General features: G+C 31.5%; 1 protein-coding gene across 1 annotated transcript; it reads left to right on the top strand.

Annotated features, from left to right (window-relative positions):
• The first annotated feature begins 486 nt into the window (after positions 1-486).
• On the top strand, positions 487-11,765 carry LOC124352950 (DNA polymerase iota-like). The gene is made up of 2 exons (XM_046802691.1): positions 487-723; positions 9,879-11,765. The coding sequence occupies exon 2, from the start codon at positions 9,880-9,882 to the stop codon at positions 11,554-11,556; it is 1,677 nt and encodes a 558-aa protein (XP_046658647.1). The 5' UTR covers positions 487-723; position 9,879; the 3' UTR covers positions 11,557-11,765.
• Positions 11,766-17,456: the final 5,691 nt, after the last annotated feature.

Below are 17,456 nucleotides of genomic sequence, written 5' to 3' on the forward strand. Positions count from 1 at the left end.
TGTACCTCTTCAGAATAACATGACTTCAGATTCCAGAAGTCAAGTCTGTAATAGCGCCAGATTCAAGACGCTAAACTGAAGAAGGTGAACTGGAGATAAACACAACATTCACATTGAACCAGCCCTTCCCATTATTACTACGTTATAGGCCTATGTTGTTGAAGCTATCATCCCTTTTTATACTGGAAAAAATTTATATCAGCCTTTTTTATTTAGGATGGTTACAAAACTATCTAAATCTCATATTTTAATTATTCATTTTTAAAACAATATTCCAAAAAAACATTAACTGCATTACATGTATTCATAAAAAAAAAAAAAATACAAACTAAACTCTTAGGTAAGTAACCTTGATATTGTTTCTGATTGACGACTAATCCTTTATTGTTGAACTTACTCTATGTTCTCTAGTTTGATACTGGCGTCAGGCTTACTCTATGGTGAAAGGAGTTGAGAATTGGACTGTAACCATATGGACATGGACAGCCATAGAGTACCATGTTTCAGTGTTTTGACTATTTTGTGGTACTAAGGTAATGTATTTGACACTGGTTCAAGTAAATTAGTATCAGACCTGACAAACCAAAAACATAAATGGGAGATATAGTTTTGTGAAGTGCTATCATAATAATTAGAAAAACAAATTTATTTATAAACAGTTATTGTCAAGTGTATGTGAGTTCGAAATTAAAGTCTCCCAAATTGCTCTGACGTTTTTGACAGGTATGTAAGGTTAGCTTTTCGATTTAAATCCGTACACAATTTTAAAAAAAACAAGCCTTAACCTTTTGTAGCTATTTATGAAGTATATTAAATCCCTATATTACTTAGTTTGGATTATATTTACTTTAGCCTCATTAGGCTACCTAAAATTAGGGTAGGGTATGATAAGCAACCTGGTTTTTTTATATGGATGAAGTTCATCATCGATACCTAATATTCACACCTCAAATCCTAGACTATCAATTGATATAATAGGTAGTATCTATCGTCCTCAATAACAACCATATGTTTTAAATTAAAATATGAATTTAATATTTACGTTACAGTGATCAAACAAATTATTATAACCAAAATTAGGAAAACTGAAGGCGGCCAAATTTGCTCCTCTCACAGTTACAGTTATTTCTTTACCACAAATTTAACATAATGGGGTTTTTGGTACGGGTCCAACATGTTGAAGCCAAGAAAAACATGTCTTATCATCTTTCAAAGCAATGTTGTGTAGTTTTCTAAAATTGACTGTCATTTTTAATAATCAAATCTTACTTATGTAAAATTGAAATATTACCTTACGTGCATTATTTGGAAGTGTTTACATCTGTTGATATAGATAATTTAAGTTAATTGTTCAAAATAATTAATCAGTATCGATGGATTATATTGATGGTTATGATTAAAACTCTAGATACTTTTATATCGATTGATAGTCAGAGTATTTGAGATGCGAATATTAGGTATCGATGATTACATTCTTCGATATAAAAAACCGGATCTGCTTATTGTACCCTACTCCTAGTATATTAGATGGTCACAAACCATGAAGAATTAAACAAAAATTAATAATACTTGGTGTTGGATTCCTTTTTTCAAAGTTATTTTTGAGTTTGCATTATACTCTGTGACCATGCATTGGAGTCATTATGCAGACAGCTTGTGAGACAAATAACACATGTACATTGCCATTGTACTTGCAGCTGTTACTCAAATAGGCTACCATATAAATGTTTTTGCTTTGTTTAAATTAATTTACAACAATATTGTTAATCAATATAGTTAATATTGTAATTAACGGTACTTTGGGATATTATACCGACCACACCAGTATGAAGAACACAAAAATAGAAATTTATAGAAACAAACATGATAGAACGAAAAAAACAACTCTTCAATTACAAAATTACAAACTTACAAGCATTTCCAGGTATTGTGATCGGTATTGTTGTCGCTGTTATCTTATCTTTCTCGAGAATCCTGATTACGGCAGGCCGCGCGGCATCACGTGATTTGCACGGTACATAATTGCCTTTCCATTACAATTCAATTTATATTTCTGATTAGCCCCTCTAGAATTTGATATTTTACTGATAGGTACTATCTCGAGGGATGTTTTTCTTTCGTCGACATCAGCGCGGGGCAGCACCGAAGGTGCTGCCGAAGCCCGCGCTGATGGCCGGAGGCACTCGCATTTTGGGTGGCGGAATGTGATCAAGAATAAAAACAAGTTTTGAGTGTTTTTTTAATAAAAAGTTTAGTTTGGTAAATGTTTGTTTTTGTTGAATTTTTGTGTTTGGAGAAATGTAGAGGTAAAACACGGAAGTACAACAAAGCGATGCACCAGCTGAACGGGCGGCGAGACTCTGCAATCACGTTATCTACTAGACGCTCGACTTTGACCTCTGTCTGAGGATGGGGAGGTGTTTGCGATAAGACAATTCCTGTTTTATATTGACGAAATATTGTTCTACGCTAATCTAGTAATCAGTAGAAACGAAATGTGAAATAACGATTCATGTCTGGGTGTGGTCGGTATAATCCCAAAGTACCTAATTAACTATAATTAAATTTTTTTTGTATCTGATAGCTTGGGTATTTCTAATCATTATTTTGGTACCCTGATAGATTGTAGTATTGGCTGCTTTCTATACTGCAGACGTGTTAGGTTTATTAATTATAATGTTACTTTATAATAATATAATTTTTTACATGTAACTATTGATTGTGGCTGTAGAATAACAAGTGCCCATGACTACAATTGAATCAACAACACAAATGATCAATTATAAATACTTCAACTTTTGGATACTAAAACATTATAATTACCTTATAGTTATTTACAAATAATTGTTACCAGGTTTTAAATATATTAACCCTTTTAAGGCCAAATAAATAAAAATAAATGATATTCAAAATGCAAAGGATCTATGGATCTCTAAAAGCTATGATAATGCTCAGAGCCATCTGATTTGTTATGAGAAAATGGATGCTTTATGGCCAGCCTCAATTTGATACTTTTATGCGCATTTACAAAAACACATGGTAACTCAGGCAAAACAAGCTCTAACTTAGTAATTTTTATTTTATTTTTAAGCTGATATACTGAGCAATATTTCTAGCGTAAAATTATACCTGACCATATAAATTTTTCAAAAACGTAATAAGAGTACCATTTGAGAAGCCATCCATTAATTCCATAATACTGCAATTTTTCAAGAAGGTTGATACAGTCAAGCCTTCACGAAATCTATGTCAACTTGGTAGGTCTTTGCAAAAGCTGAATATATGTAGCTTTCAAAGAGCATGAGGTTTTGTAATAATGGACCTTCTGGGGAGAAACCGATGCTGTTCCTTAGTAAAATCCCTCTTTAAGAAGAAAGATAACTGATCCTGTATAAGGCTTTTGAAAACTTTTCCAAGTGCTAGCTGAATGGTTATATGAGTCTATAATTCTTCATGTCATTGATACAACCAAATTTTTGAATGGACACAACACAACTGAACTCAAGTCTGACAACTCGAACTGTAATGAAAATTCTGAGGTCGAGAAACGTATTAAAAAACATTGTTAGCTGGGGAGAAAAAGTAGCATGACAGTGTTTCAATGTGGAAGGAGGAATCTCATCCAGGACTGGGTCACGTTATAGGGATCAAGAGCAAGGAGTTTTAGCATCCACATCTTCTTGTTTTAACACACACTTAGAAATGTTTAGTATACTGTACTGTAGTTGTGCTGCCCTTATGGTACGTAGAAGCGTTTGAAGATGATAATACACATGAAAAGTATTCAGCAAAAAGATCTGATGAGCTTTTGATAAATCCCGAGGATGCTCTAATATTCAAAGGTGTAGTCCCTAAATGTTCATTGTTGACAGAATGAACATAAACAGAATTAATAATTTTTAACAGAGTAACATTGTTTGCTGAGAATCCTGCACTTTACTGAGATAAATAATAAACCAGTACGCTCCCTCTCGTGCGGGCCGATTTGGTGATAGAAATGAGTAATCTGCTCTCAGGATGGTGTTGAATGGTGACATGGAGCTTAACTTAACATTCACATTAAATCAACTCTTCCCACCATAACCACGTTATGTTTAGAAAACTCAGTTGGTCCACAGTTCTTAGGATGATATCTAAAACATTGTAGTGTTCTTAATTAAGTGCACCTGATGAGACAATGACAACATACCTTCATCTAGATTGCACTGGATCACTGCCTGGGTAAACTGGACAAAGTATTTTGTAGCCTAGGTGTCTGTGATTCCGAAACGATGCAAAGGTTTGTTTTTGAATGTCTTCGTCACCAAATTTGGATTTCTTCAGACATATTTGGATTTCGTGGACTCCAGATTACAAGAGTCAAGTTTGTGAAAGTGTCAAGTTTTAGACGCTGCACTGAAATGGAGTTAAACTCAACATTCGCATGTTCTGAGATAGCACGATATATTCCGCTCAGAACATTATTTAGTGTTATATATTTAATCAGTGAGATGTTCCTCTTACAGTACACAAGAGTAAAGATATAGGCTAATCGTTGTTTTAGCTTTGAGATACTCAAATTTAAGCTGATGAAGTAAAATATATATGTATTTGAGACAAGTTCCTATTTATAAGGCAGTTTTAATCTTTTTCACCTTAGTCAGATACATGGTCAGCAGTTAATAGAGTGCTCTTCTTGGGGTTTGTCAAACAACCTACTTTATTGAAGTCCTGACAGAATATTTTACCAGATGAGGAAAATTTTTAAGAGGAAAAAGGTGCACTCTCTGTAATAAAAAGAAGCAAAATCTGTCAGTAATGGTGTTAATGTGGATAACATCGTTGAATAACTGAACTTTGACGCAAATGATCTTGGGCTTTGAACACCTAACGGAAAAAATTGTAGAAAGAGAATAAGGTATTGTTTTGAGGGAAAGTAAAGTGGAGGTTTTGAAGTGCAATTGTACATAAAGTAAATAACATGTGTGTAATTCTGATTACTCTTTTATTGCAATATAGGCCTAATCTGGTTTTAGCAATTCCGTATTGTCTTAGGATCCACGTTAATTTTATAGCCACTATCAGCATTTTAGCGGATTATTTGTGATATGTGTTTATTATTATTAGCGGAATACGTGCTTGTCCATTCTATGGATAATCAATGAAATGAAATATGTTTATTGTCCTTAATCAACAGTAGTTGCAATAGACATAGTCAAATGTACACAGCCTTAGTGTAATCTTAGATATTAAAGGTTACATGTCAAATTATATAGGTCAAATAGAATAGATTTGTAGTCAAAAAAAGTGAATAAGAAATGGTAAATCTACATTTAAAATGCATAACAATACGTGTAATAAGTTTAAAAACATATAAATGAATAAAACCTATAAATAAATTAAACACACAAATAAATACAAAGATTCAAGTAAAAAAACATATTTACATAATATCTTGGATTACAATTTTATGGAATAGAAATTCCCATTTTCAAATTCAGCTGCACTATAAAATACTTGACTAATCAGCCAATTTTTCGGGTCAAATAAAAATACATCTATAGTCAAAAAAAGTGAATAAGATAAGGTAAATCTGCATTTAAAATGTATAACAATAAGTGTAATAAGTTAAAAACATATAAATGAATAAAACCTATAAATAAATTAAACACACAAATAAATACAAAGATTCAAGTAAAAAACACATATTTACATAATATCTTGGATTAAAATTTTATAGAATAGAAATTCCCATTTTCAAATTCAGCTACACTATAAAATGCTTGACTAATCAGCCAATTTTTAATTTTTGTTTTAAAAGCGTTAATTGGAAGATTTCTAATGTTCAAGGGCAATTTATTAAAAAGTTTTATACAAATAAAGCTAAAAGACTTTTGGGTTTTACTCAGTCTAGCATATCTTACATCCAATAGATCTTGACCTCTGGTATTGTAATAGTGAATTGAACCTCTTGAAACAAAAAACTATTTAAGTTTTCCTTGACATGGGTGAGACTGTAGAAGATAAATAGACTAGGTAATGTGAGTATTTTAAGCTCAGGAAATATAGTTCGACATGAATCTCTATCCCCCAGACCTTTTATACACCTGACCACTTTTTTTTGCCACATGAAAACTTCTTGAGCTCCACTGGAATTACCCCAAAGAGTAATACCATAAAGTAAACGTGAATGAAAAAATGCATAATAAGCTTGGGTCACTAAATCTAAATGAGTACACATTTTTAATTTACGGATCAGAAATAAAACTCTAGAAAGGCAAGTACATAAATGCTTTGTATGAATGTCCCACATCAATTTAGAATCCAAATTAATTCCAAGAAGTTTAACTGTCTTATGATGAGTAGATTTACTTAAACTAAAGATGATTTCTTCAGTTTTATCATTATTTAAGATAAGCTTATTGGATGAAAACCAAAGATCACAACGCTCCTTCATGTAATCAATGACCAATTCATTACGTTCTCGATCAGGACTAGATGTATAAAGTGTGGTGTCATCAGCATAAAGAAGGCACTTTTCTGGAAGAAAATTAGGTAAGTCATTTACAAAAATTATGAAAAGAAAGGGACCAAGGACAGAGCCCTGTGGAACCCCCCTCGTCACCATCCTCAGGTCCGATCTTTGGTCTCGCAAGTTTTACAAATTGTGACCTGTATACCAAATAAGATTTCATAAAAGATAATTCAACATTCTCCAAGCCATAGAAATTAAGCTTTTCTAGAAGTTCTTTATGTGGAACAAGGTCAAAAGCTTTACTAAGGTCTAAAAGTAATGTTCTAGTTTCTTCGTTGTGTTCAAAACCCTCCATAACATTGAAAACCAGATTTTCTACCGCCTTAATGGTAGATAATCCTCTTCTAAATCCAAACTGAGCAGAAGTAAGAAAATGGTTTGTTTCAAAGTAGGTTTCTAACTGATCCTTAACAATGGACTCTATCAGCTTGGATATTACTGGCACAAGAGCAATCGGACGGTAATTATTTACACTGAGCCTATCACCTTTTTTGAAAATGGGACTTACAGCTGTTACCTTTAAACAGTTGGGGAAAATTCCCTCTAAAAAACTCCAGTTGATTAGAATCGTTAAAGGAATGATCAAAACTAAACCTAACTTCTTGAGAACATAATTTGAAAGCCCATAAACATCTTCTGCCTTTGAATTACTTAGACTACTTATACATTTATTCACAGTAACACAATCTACAAAGTTAAATTTAAAATACATTTTAGGATCCTTTACAGGTTTAACAGACTGTAAAATTTCAAGTGGGGTTGCAATTTTATCAATAGGAAAACCTTGTTGGTTGTTATTACCAACATTAACAAAATAATTGTTAAACTCAGTAGCACTAATGGGTAAATTTGGAGTGCTTTGTTTAATTAAACGACCAGTTTCCTTATTGATTATCTTCCAGGCTGCTTTACATTTATTTTGAGATTTCAGAATGAAATCTGCATTAGATTGTTTCTTGGCTTTTACTATTTCTGATCTGTACAATTTTTTTTAGCCTAGAATAATATTCCTTATATTTAGAACATGGTCTAGCTTTGTATTTTTCATGACATATTACAAGAAAAGATTTAATTTTTCCCAAGTACGGAGTGTACCAGTTTTTTTGGGCTACTGAGGGTTTTTCCTTATTTTTACAATTTTTTTTCCTTAAAGGACAACAGTTATTAAACCTAACCACTAAATCGTTAATAAAAAGTTCAAATGCTTCATTTGTATTCTTACAGTATGAGAAAAATGTTTCCCAATCAGAACTACCCAGACCATTAAAAAGGGCAGATACAGCTTTTTTCATTGAGCACCCTATAAGTATAGCTAATATCTGATGTGGTAGAATCAGTAAAATTTGGAAGGTCAGTAATTAAAGACAATTTGTTTAAGTCAACATTTAAAATAAGACCAGAGTGGTCAGACAAATGGTGGTGATCAACCTGACAAACTACTGCATTATTTCCAATATTAGAGATAAAATTATCTATACAAGAGCTAAATCTAGTTGGCTCTAAATTTAAACAGTAACAGTCATATGACCTAAGCATGTTTAAAAAATTGACAGTCTTACGGTCAGAGTGTCTAGGATCAAGATTCAGATCACTAGAAATTATTATCTTGCAATTCACCATTTTAGACAAACTAGAGATACTATCCAACACCTGAGACATTTTATCAGTGAAAACATCTATTGAAGAGTCAGGGGTCCGGTAAATTGATAGTAAAACTAAATTTAACTTAGAAAAATTTGATTGCAGACACCTCAAATTGTTTTTCTTCACAAAATCTACTAATATCAATTATTTCAAAATTGAACTTAGCATTTTTATTTATGTAAATAGACACACCACCATGAGAAAACAATTTCCTACAATAACCAATTGCTAATAAGAAACCACTTGGCACATAAAGGTCGAGTTCCTCGTGAGCACACCAGTGTTCATTAAGACACAGTATATCAAAGTAATTACTATTCAAATAGGCTTCCAAAGCATATAATTTATTTTTTACAGATTGAATATTTATATGACAAAGTGATAGTTTATTACAATTGACAGAGTAATGACTAGGTAGAGGCTTACTGGCTATGGATGGTGGGTTTAACTAATTTGTTTTTTACTTTTTTTACTTTAATTTTTTACTTTAACTAATTTGTTTTACTGTGCAATCTTTTTTAACGGTCAAGAGGTCCTACCCCCTTCCTGGGTGTGATAGGTCGCTTGATGGCAATTTGCTCATACTTGGTTTTTTTTATCATGCATCAAAAAGAAATCTTGTAAAAATTCGTGTGAATATTTTAATAACTATGTCAATAATAAACATATTACAAGTACCATAAAATTTAGACTATGTGGGAGGTCGCACATAAGCGAATTGCCATGTTTACTTTTTAAAAGCTTGTAAATACAAAATTTGTTTGTACTTTTAAATAGTGTCTAACAAAACAACAGCATGCAAATGGAACTTGAATTTATTATATATAAGTAAGTGATTTTATTCCAAAATGTAAATATTTGTATCTGGGAATGCCGAATTCAGTGCAAAGAATTATAAAATTTTAAATTATTTTTAGAGCAAAATGAGTAAAAGACTAATAGATTTCAAGATCTTGTGAAAAATGTATGAGAAAAGATAAGACGAGTTTCCAAGTTGCTGATATTGTTAATCATAATAATACTACTGTACAAAATTTCGAAAATTGTGGCAAAATGCCATGGGTGTGACCCCTCATGTGTTAACTCCAAAAAAAAAAAAAATCCAGATATCAATAGTCAAAAGGATTTGTTCACTTTGTCGTGGCCAATGCTGGTATAAGAAGAGACACTTATTTGAAAATCATTTTATTTGGATGATTCCAAAACAAACATTTCCATTAAAAAATTGAGTTATTTTGGAGATTCATAATAGGTTCTCACTCATGTATGAGGGAGAAAGTAAAAAAATAGAGAAAAATCTAGCTTTCTGGGAAGTGTTATAACTTATTTTATGTTTGCGAGCAGTCAAAGTGAGTGATCGTATCTGTAACTATGCTGATGTGTTGGTCACAAACACTGAGCTTGAAAACTTTTTTATCTTTAAATTTCTTTTGTTTTTAAGTTTAAAGGCCTGATTAGTAAGGGGTTTAATTTGATGACAAATTTATTTTGTAGTTACATGTTCTTTAAATATCAAACGCTTCAATAATAGCATTAGATAAAATTGCTTTTTCTTAAATTTCAATCCTCGTTTCTTGCTGGTAATTTAAGTTTTGTATTCCAAATGAGTTGGGAAAACAGCCTCAAATTCCAAAATGTCATTTAAATTTGTTAAAAACATATTTTAACAATATACATATTTGCATCTAAACTTTTCGACTTACACATACTTTTTTTGCAGGATGGATGAATTTAGAAGTTGTGACGATCTTCAACATGACAGCAAGTATAAACACAAGAGAACAATAATTCATATTGATTTAGACTGTTTTTATGCTCAGGTGGAAATGTTGAAAAATCCAGAGCTTACCGACAAACCAGTTGGGATAAAACAGCAACATTATGTAATCACAAGTAATTATGTAGCCAGAGAGTATGGAATTAAAAAATGTATGTTGATTACAGAGGCACTTTCTCTATGTCCTAAGCTCATCATTATTAATGGAGAGGATTTACATGACTATAGATTGATGTCATCAAAAGTGACTGATATTGTACGACAGTTCAGTACCAAAGTCGAAAAGTTGGGTTTGGATGAGAACTTTGTGGACATTTCAGATATGGTTTCATCAAAATTGGCGTCTAAAGACAATCATAGTTATAGTGTGGTAGGACACATATACAAAAATGAAATAGAAAATATCTGTGCATGTGGTTGTAGAGAGAGGCTTGTTATTGGATCAAATATTGCTAGTGAAATAAGAGCGAGAATAAGAGAAGAATTGGGTATGACATGTTGTGCTGGTGTAGGGCATAACAAATTGTTGGCAAAATTGGTTGGATCTACCCACAAGCCCAACCAACAAACTATTGTGTTTCCATGCTCAGCTACACTACTCGTTTCAAATTTGAGCCATGCACGAAAGATACCAGGAATTGGAAGGAAAACAAGTGATGTGTTAGATGCATTGGGTATCGTATCAGTACATGACGTCCAGAACTGTTCTCTCAAAGTATTAGAGAAACACTTTGATAAAAGTGTGGCACGCTGGATAAAAGGAGCGTGTTTCGGTGTCGATGACACAGATGTCAAGGAGAGTGGTAAACAACAAGTTATTGGCTTGGAAGAAGCTTCAAAAATGATTGGTTCAATGGAGGAGGTCCGTAATAGATTAAAATCTTTAATAGATCGGGGCATGGTTTTATTAGAAGAAGATGGACGCTTTCCCACTACAATACGTGTTGCTGTGCGTAAATATTCTTCCCATGAAGAATATTGTAGACAGAGAGAAAGTAAACAATGTCCAATAAATCCATCTATATTTAGATCAAATATCGCTAAGGATCATATACTTGAAGCTGCTCTTGGATTGTTTAAAAAGCTTGTTGATCATACGAAACCTTTTCATTTAACACTTATAGGATTGGCATTCACAAAGTTTCAAGAAGAGTTACCAGTAAAAAGTTCAATGCTCCAATTTTTAAGAAAAAAGTCTCTTGACGAATCAAGCAGTAAGGATTTAACCATAACTGATACCAGTGTTGGAAGTACTATTGAAAATATTGTTACTGGCGATAATGATCAAAATAGTGATTTTAACAGGTCTAATGATTCCAAACAAGAGCATATATCATTTGGAGAAATAGATGAATCTGTTTTAAATGAATTACCAGAAGACATAAGATCTGAAATCATGCAAACATTCCAACATGAAAATAAACCTGGCACATCATCTTCAAACGACACATCCGTAAAATGCCCACCAGGTATTAAATTGGAGGTTTTTAATGAGCTACCACATGAAATCCAATTGGAATTAGTTAGAGATTCCTACAAAAATACCTCTAATACAGTAAAAACAACTGGCTTAACTTCAAAAAGACAGAATTCAATTTTAAATTACTTAAAGAAAAAGTAATCTTAAATAGCAAAAAATACAGTATTAACTGCACTGTTGAAATAATGTTTAAGCGTAACGTTTTTTACACTAATGTCACTGAGTTTCAAAGACGCTCTCAAGGACTATACAAATGGTATGAAACCAAAAAAAAAACGTGATAACAATGTGTTTTAATGAAAATGGTAAGCCCTTCTAAATATAGTATATTTTTGTAATAATTTATTTAAGGGACATGCCTATAATGTATACTTTCAGTTCCAAAAGTACATCATTATTACATAGTATATTCATCCTAGAACTGGCCATCTATTTTCCCATGCTGAAGGGTCTTTTGCAAAGATTTTTTGGAACTGCTCTGGAATATGTAATTTTTTGTTTAAAAGTATATTCATGTTTCTTTAGCATGTAATAAGAAATTTGGTTGGTATATAAAAAATAGTTTGACTCAAAGAAGTAAATGAAATAACTAATTATTTATAAATCTACCCTTTGAGTTGCGCTGTCTCTAACCAAAGACTTTTTAGTATTGTTCAGTGTAGCCAAAGATGTGATATATAAGTAGGACATCATAAAATATTTTATGAAATTATAAAATTATAATAAGCTATATTAAATCCTAAAAGTAATGAAACCAAATAAAAAAAGCCAGTGCTTTTTACAATGCCAATAGAAATAGTGTTTTATTTATTACTCATAAATTTATAAATATGTATAAAATAACTAACCATCTGTTTTTTATTGTATGAGTAATATTTTGTATTGCACCTTATTGATTCAATAAAATTAAAAAAATAAAAGTTTAAAATGTATAAATTTACTTATAAAAATGTTATAACACATAGAATATTGTCTTTGGGAAAAAGTTTTGGCAATAAATATAATGTTATCTTTTCTCTGAGAATGCAGGCTTTTGTTTGATATACAATAATTATTATTTTTTTATTAATTTTTAATTTTTATGTAGGCTATATCAAGATTTACAATTCTCTAGCTAAATTTTCAAGGTTGGTGCCACCTGTGTATTAACTTTTGTGCTTTATTACAATCGATAAGCAAATAGTTTAAAATTTAACTCATTAGGAACAGAAACCCACAGGTAAAATATTTACTGGGGGTGATATTTGAAGCAAAAGTAAGTTAACGAAGGGAAGTAAGTGCATATTCTTGAAGGTGAATGATAGCAGGAACAATAGACAAAACACTGCACTTAGAGTACAAACAGGGCATTGTAAACAATCTTAACTATTCTTTTTTTGAAGTTTATTTTTGACGATGGAAGGATTGTAAAGGAAACATGATTTTTCCGGACATTTGCCATTGTTCAGTGAAACAAAAAAATCAATATTTTGTTTCACTGAACAATGGCAAATGTGCGTAAAAATGCTGTTTCCTTCATAATCTTAACTAATGGGATACAATGTGGCATGGCAGAGCAAAGAGTGGCATGTTTGTTTTTCAGAGTGTGCAGGAACATGGTGTCACATCACTATATATCCGTCCTTTGACCACTTCTTCACTTAATTCATCCTCAACAGATTCCTTTCATGCTCTCTTGGTTCCTTGTAATTTATAAGTAATCCAGTACAAGGCCAGGTGACGTGTCCACCTATCCCATGTTGTAGAGTTTGGTGAATTAACATGTCAAAACATGCCCCCGCGGCAAAATATCGCAGATAGATTTTCGTTTATATTTTCTTAATTATATTTATATAACATTTTGTTATATTATGCTTCCTTTATATTTCTTCGCTACCATTTAGACACAAGAATTTTACATGATGGTTTGGATGGATAGGTAGTAATGAATTTTTATCTTCCCTCATAAAACTAAGCTTATGTCTTTCTGTGTGCACTTTTCAGTGCCAATAAAAAAAGTAATCTATCAGATTAACAATTATTGACAGTTGACAGATTAACAATTATAGTGAATGAATTCCTTATAAACTGTAAAGTGCTAAGGAGTTTTATCGATGGATTTAATCAAAGTGTTTAATTGTTTATACAGTTAGATAAACTGCACTTGTACTTATTATTCTATTGCCTTATTCCAATACTAAAGTACGAGATATGTCATTGCAAGGCAGAGTTGTGACAAATAAACTGTTCTTAATGCACTTATAGAGATATATTTTTTAAACGTTTTGAGTATATAAGATTAGTTTCTTGCAATAACAGTTAATATTAAAATTGCTAATTGAGAACTCTTTATATTAACAGTAAATAATAAAGCCTAATGGCCAGGCTTGCAATGTCTCATAATATAGTAACATTTAAGACTCAAATTTTTAATACCCATTTTCTCAGCACATGGAATTTTATTGGACTATTTGTAGCTTAGTAATCAGCCTGTGAACAAAATCTTGTTGACTCTGGAAGAAAGTTTTCAAGTTTGCTTCAATTTGAATGTTTCTATTGTCATAGACAGCTAAAGAATAAAGTTTATTTTATTATTAATTTGTGTGTTGTTATGAAATGACATGTGACTGTAATATTATTGTCTTTTTCAGGGTCTCAAGAATTTTTATTATCTTTGCTGAGAAAGAAGCATTTGAAGATGGAAATATCAATCCCACAAAAGGTTTTTAAAGTATGAAGCTTTTATAAATGATGTGTTGAAGGAGCAACTGAAGAAAACTGCTGAAGACCTTGACCGGACTTATGGTGAAATTGCAGAGTTTATTCAGTTGGAAAATTTAATCCAGACTATTGAAGAGAATGGTCTCGGTAAAGATGGCCTTAAAACACAAGTGGATATTGGATGTAATTTTTATATGCAAGCATGTGTACCTGATACTTCTAAGATTTTGATTGATATTGGACTGGGTTATTTTGTAGAGTATACGCTCAATGAAGCGCTTATTGTTATTAAAAGGCGGATAAACCTGTTAAACAGAAAAGTAGACATTTTAAGGGATCAAAGTGCTAACACAAAAGCCCATATAAAATTAGTATTACATGGTATTCAAGAGTTACAGAATATAAAATGAAATTTATTCTTTAATGGATTTGTTGTGTCATTATTTATTTATTTCTTCCCAAACCTATAGTTAAAATAGTTTGGACTATGGAATCGTAGCAGCTGTTTGAAATTCAATACAATTATTGCTCTGTTTCATCATTATTATTATTATGTTAGCCCACAAAACTCACAGCATATAGCTTGTAATTCTCTAATTTCGTAATGTGTACGTTTAAAATTCAATTTCAAACATCCTTGAAATTTAGCTAGAAACATTTTAAACTTGTTAATTATTGTGATCATTGAGTTACTCTGTTTGACTTATGTTTAGTTGTAGTGTACAGAGGTGCAATGAATGCAGTTTAACTCTACTAGTGGCCAATGACTGATAAATAATCAGTTGATTGTAATGTTACTGTAGTGTCATTATATGATTTTCAGTTGATGTGACAAATGTCTAGTTTGACACTTACTATACTGCACACGTTAATATAATAGACCACAGTTCACATAACATTTTGATTTACAAAGAGCTGCTTGATTCTAGTCCCTTTGTTTTCTACAGCTGAGAGTCACATGAACATTTCGCCATCTTGTATTTTTACATCTGCTTTCCAGGACAGTGTAACGTTGCTTAACCATTTGCACTCAATAGTCCATTAAGTATGACCATACTGATCTCTCGCTCAACTCAGAAGGAATTACAGGTAGTTATCATGTCACCTAATGGCCACCTGGGATCTACATCTCCACTTGGCGATTGCAAACCATTAACATCACTTCGACTCTTATTTAAATGGTCGTATTATTGACCTTTACCTTCTTATATGACTGGGATTTAAATTCAGTTTTTTAACACTTAACAAAGTTCATTAGCTTAGTACTGTTTTGATAGATTATTATTTTTTCGTAAATGTACGAAAATTTTGATATTAATTGTCTAAAGACCACACACAGAAATACATAATGTTGTCATATTATGTATTAAAATATCAACAGAACATGAATGCGTTTACATATTTTGCGGTTTGGTTCTACCAAATTCAAAAGTATTGTAATAAATAGGATACAATACAGCAGCGAAAGTGGAACTTATAATCTAATAAAAAAAATTCTAGAGATGTGTACTATGGTTTGTGCTGCAAATAGATAAATATTAAAGTAGTTCCTAAATTGGTTGAGAGATTGCAGCTCTCTCCAGTCGCAACTGGATAAGGATTGAGTTTTATAACTGTGGTATACAGGGGGAACACGTGGTGACCTGACAGAGTGAAAGAGAAAACCGTGAGAGTTGAGTGGCCGAGCTGACACACAGAATACCTCTAGCCATCTGTAGTGGCCCCACGAGCTGGAAGGATAATTACATTAGTTTGTATCCGAGTTTGTTATTTCTGTGCCGAAATAAGTGGTTTAATTGTCTTATAGAACAAGTAATAAACAGTATACAAATAGTTTTAGAAGAGATTTTGGAATTTTATCATTTAAAAAATCATATCTGTTGTGCCTTTTAAAATATTCCTACTTTATATATATACAGGGTGTTTCAAAAGAGATTGGCACAATTTTAGGAAATGATAGAAGATGAAAATATGCAAACAAATACTTGGGAACATACATTGTTTATGGTTAGTTTTGTGTTTTTCCGTAATACATTCACAATGCTAAACTAGTTTAAGTTGTAATGATGTAATTTGGCAGGAATATTTATCTTACTTAACTAAATTACTGCTAAAAATTAAAAACAATATTTAAATACGTGGCCTTTTAAAATTGTCATGCCAAATTCATGAAAATAAATTAAAAACACAAAATTGTAAAGTGACTCGAATATTAGTTTATCAATAAAATAAGTTTTGTACTTAATGTATTATGATAACAACTGAGAAAATGCATTGATATGTATCTGATCATAAATAAAGTAAAAAACATTACCTCTGTATATATCTTGAAAAATGCTTTATTAAGTTAAATCAACTTTTGTAGCATTTGGCATTTAAATTGTTAAATGGCCACCATTTTCAAGATTTTACAGGTAATTGAATATTTAAATGACATAAAAGATAAATTCATGCAAACTTGCAACAGCAAATCATATTAGAGTTATACATGTTTAAAGAAAAACACACAGAGAGTACACAAAACAAAATATAACATGTTTTTGTTTGAAACTATTTTGCTTATTTTTTGTGTCTACTACAGTTTATTGTTTCAAAGTTGCCCCTACTTCTTAATAAGCACCTTAAGTGTTATACAATACATACACACATCTTGACTATGCTAATGTTGTTATCTCACAAATGTATAAGTCTACATGAAAATTAAAATGGGATATTCACTTTCAAAGCAATAAAAAATCAAATTACGTTGTTAAGTGGTTTAATAGAAGATGACCAAGATCAGTAATAAAACCTTAGTATAATTAATAAATTACATAATATATAATAGACCACAACATATTCATTTGTACAATGACCATTCAATTAATAGTGGTCATTGTACCCTTTTTAACATCCACGTCTTCTGGTTCACACAACATTGAGTTATCGCTCATACAGTTGAATTCTTGAAATATTTCGATCTGATTGTGAAGAGCAATCTACAGAAGCAAGATGTTAAACAAAACTATTACCATTTAGAGATTTTTATTTATTTCTTTAAAGTTGTATACTTATCCTGAAAACTATCTTTCTATAATCATATGTAGTAAAAAATTGTGAAAACCACTCAGAATGTGATATAGAGGCAAAGGTCAGTTCATATTCACCAGCAATCACAGTAGAGTTTGAATGTTAGTATCAGGGTTGCCACAATAGCATATTTGCACTGTGCTAATTCTGTAAGAAGATTAAGTGCTATTAATTTTTCAAGGGCGCTTTTTTGTTGAGGAATAGCTACAAGTTGAAAATAAAACAAAGTCAAAAAATACACAGTGCAAATATTTAGAGATAGCTTCACAGGT

Source organism: Homalodisca vitripennis, chromosome 1 (genome assembly GCF_021130785.1).
Source record: "Homalodisca vitripennis isolate AUS2020 chromosome 1, UT_GWSS_2.1, whole genome shotgun sequence".
Classification (NCBI taxonomy): Eukaryota; Metazoa; Arthropoda; class Insecta; order Hemiptera; family Cicadellidae; genus Homalodisca; species Homalodisca vitripennis.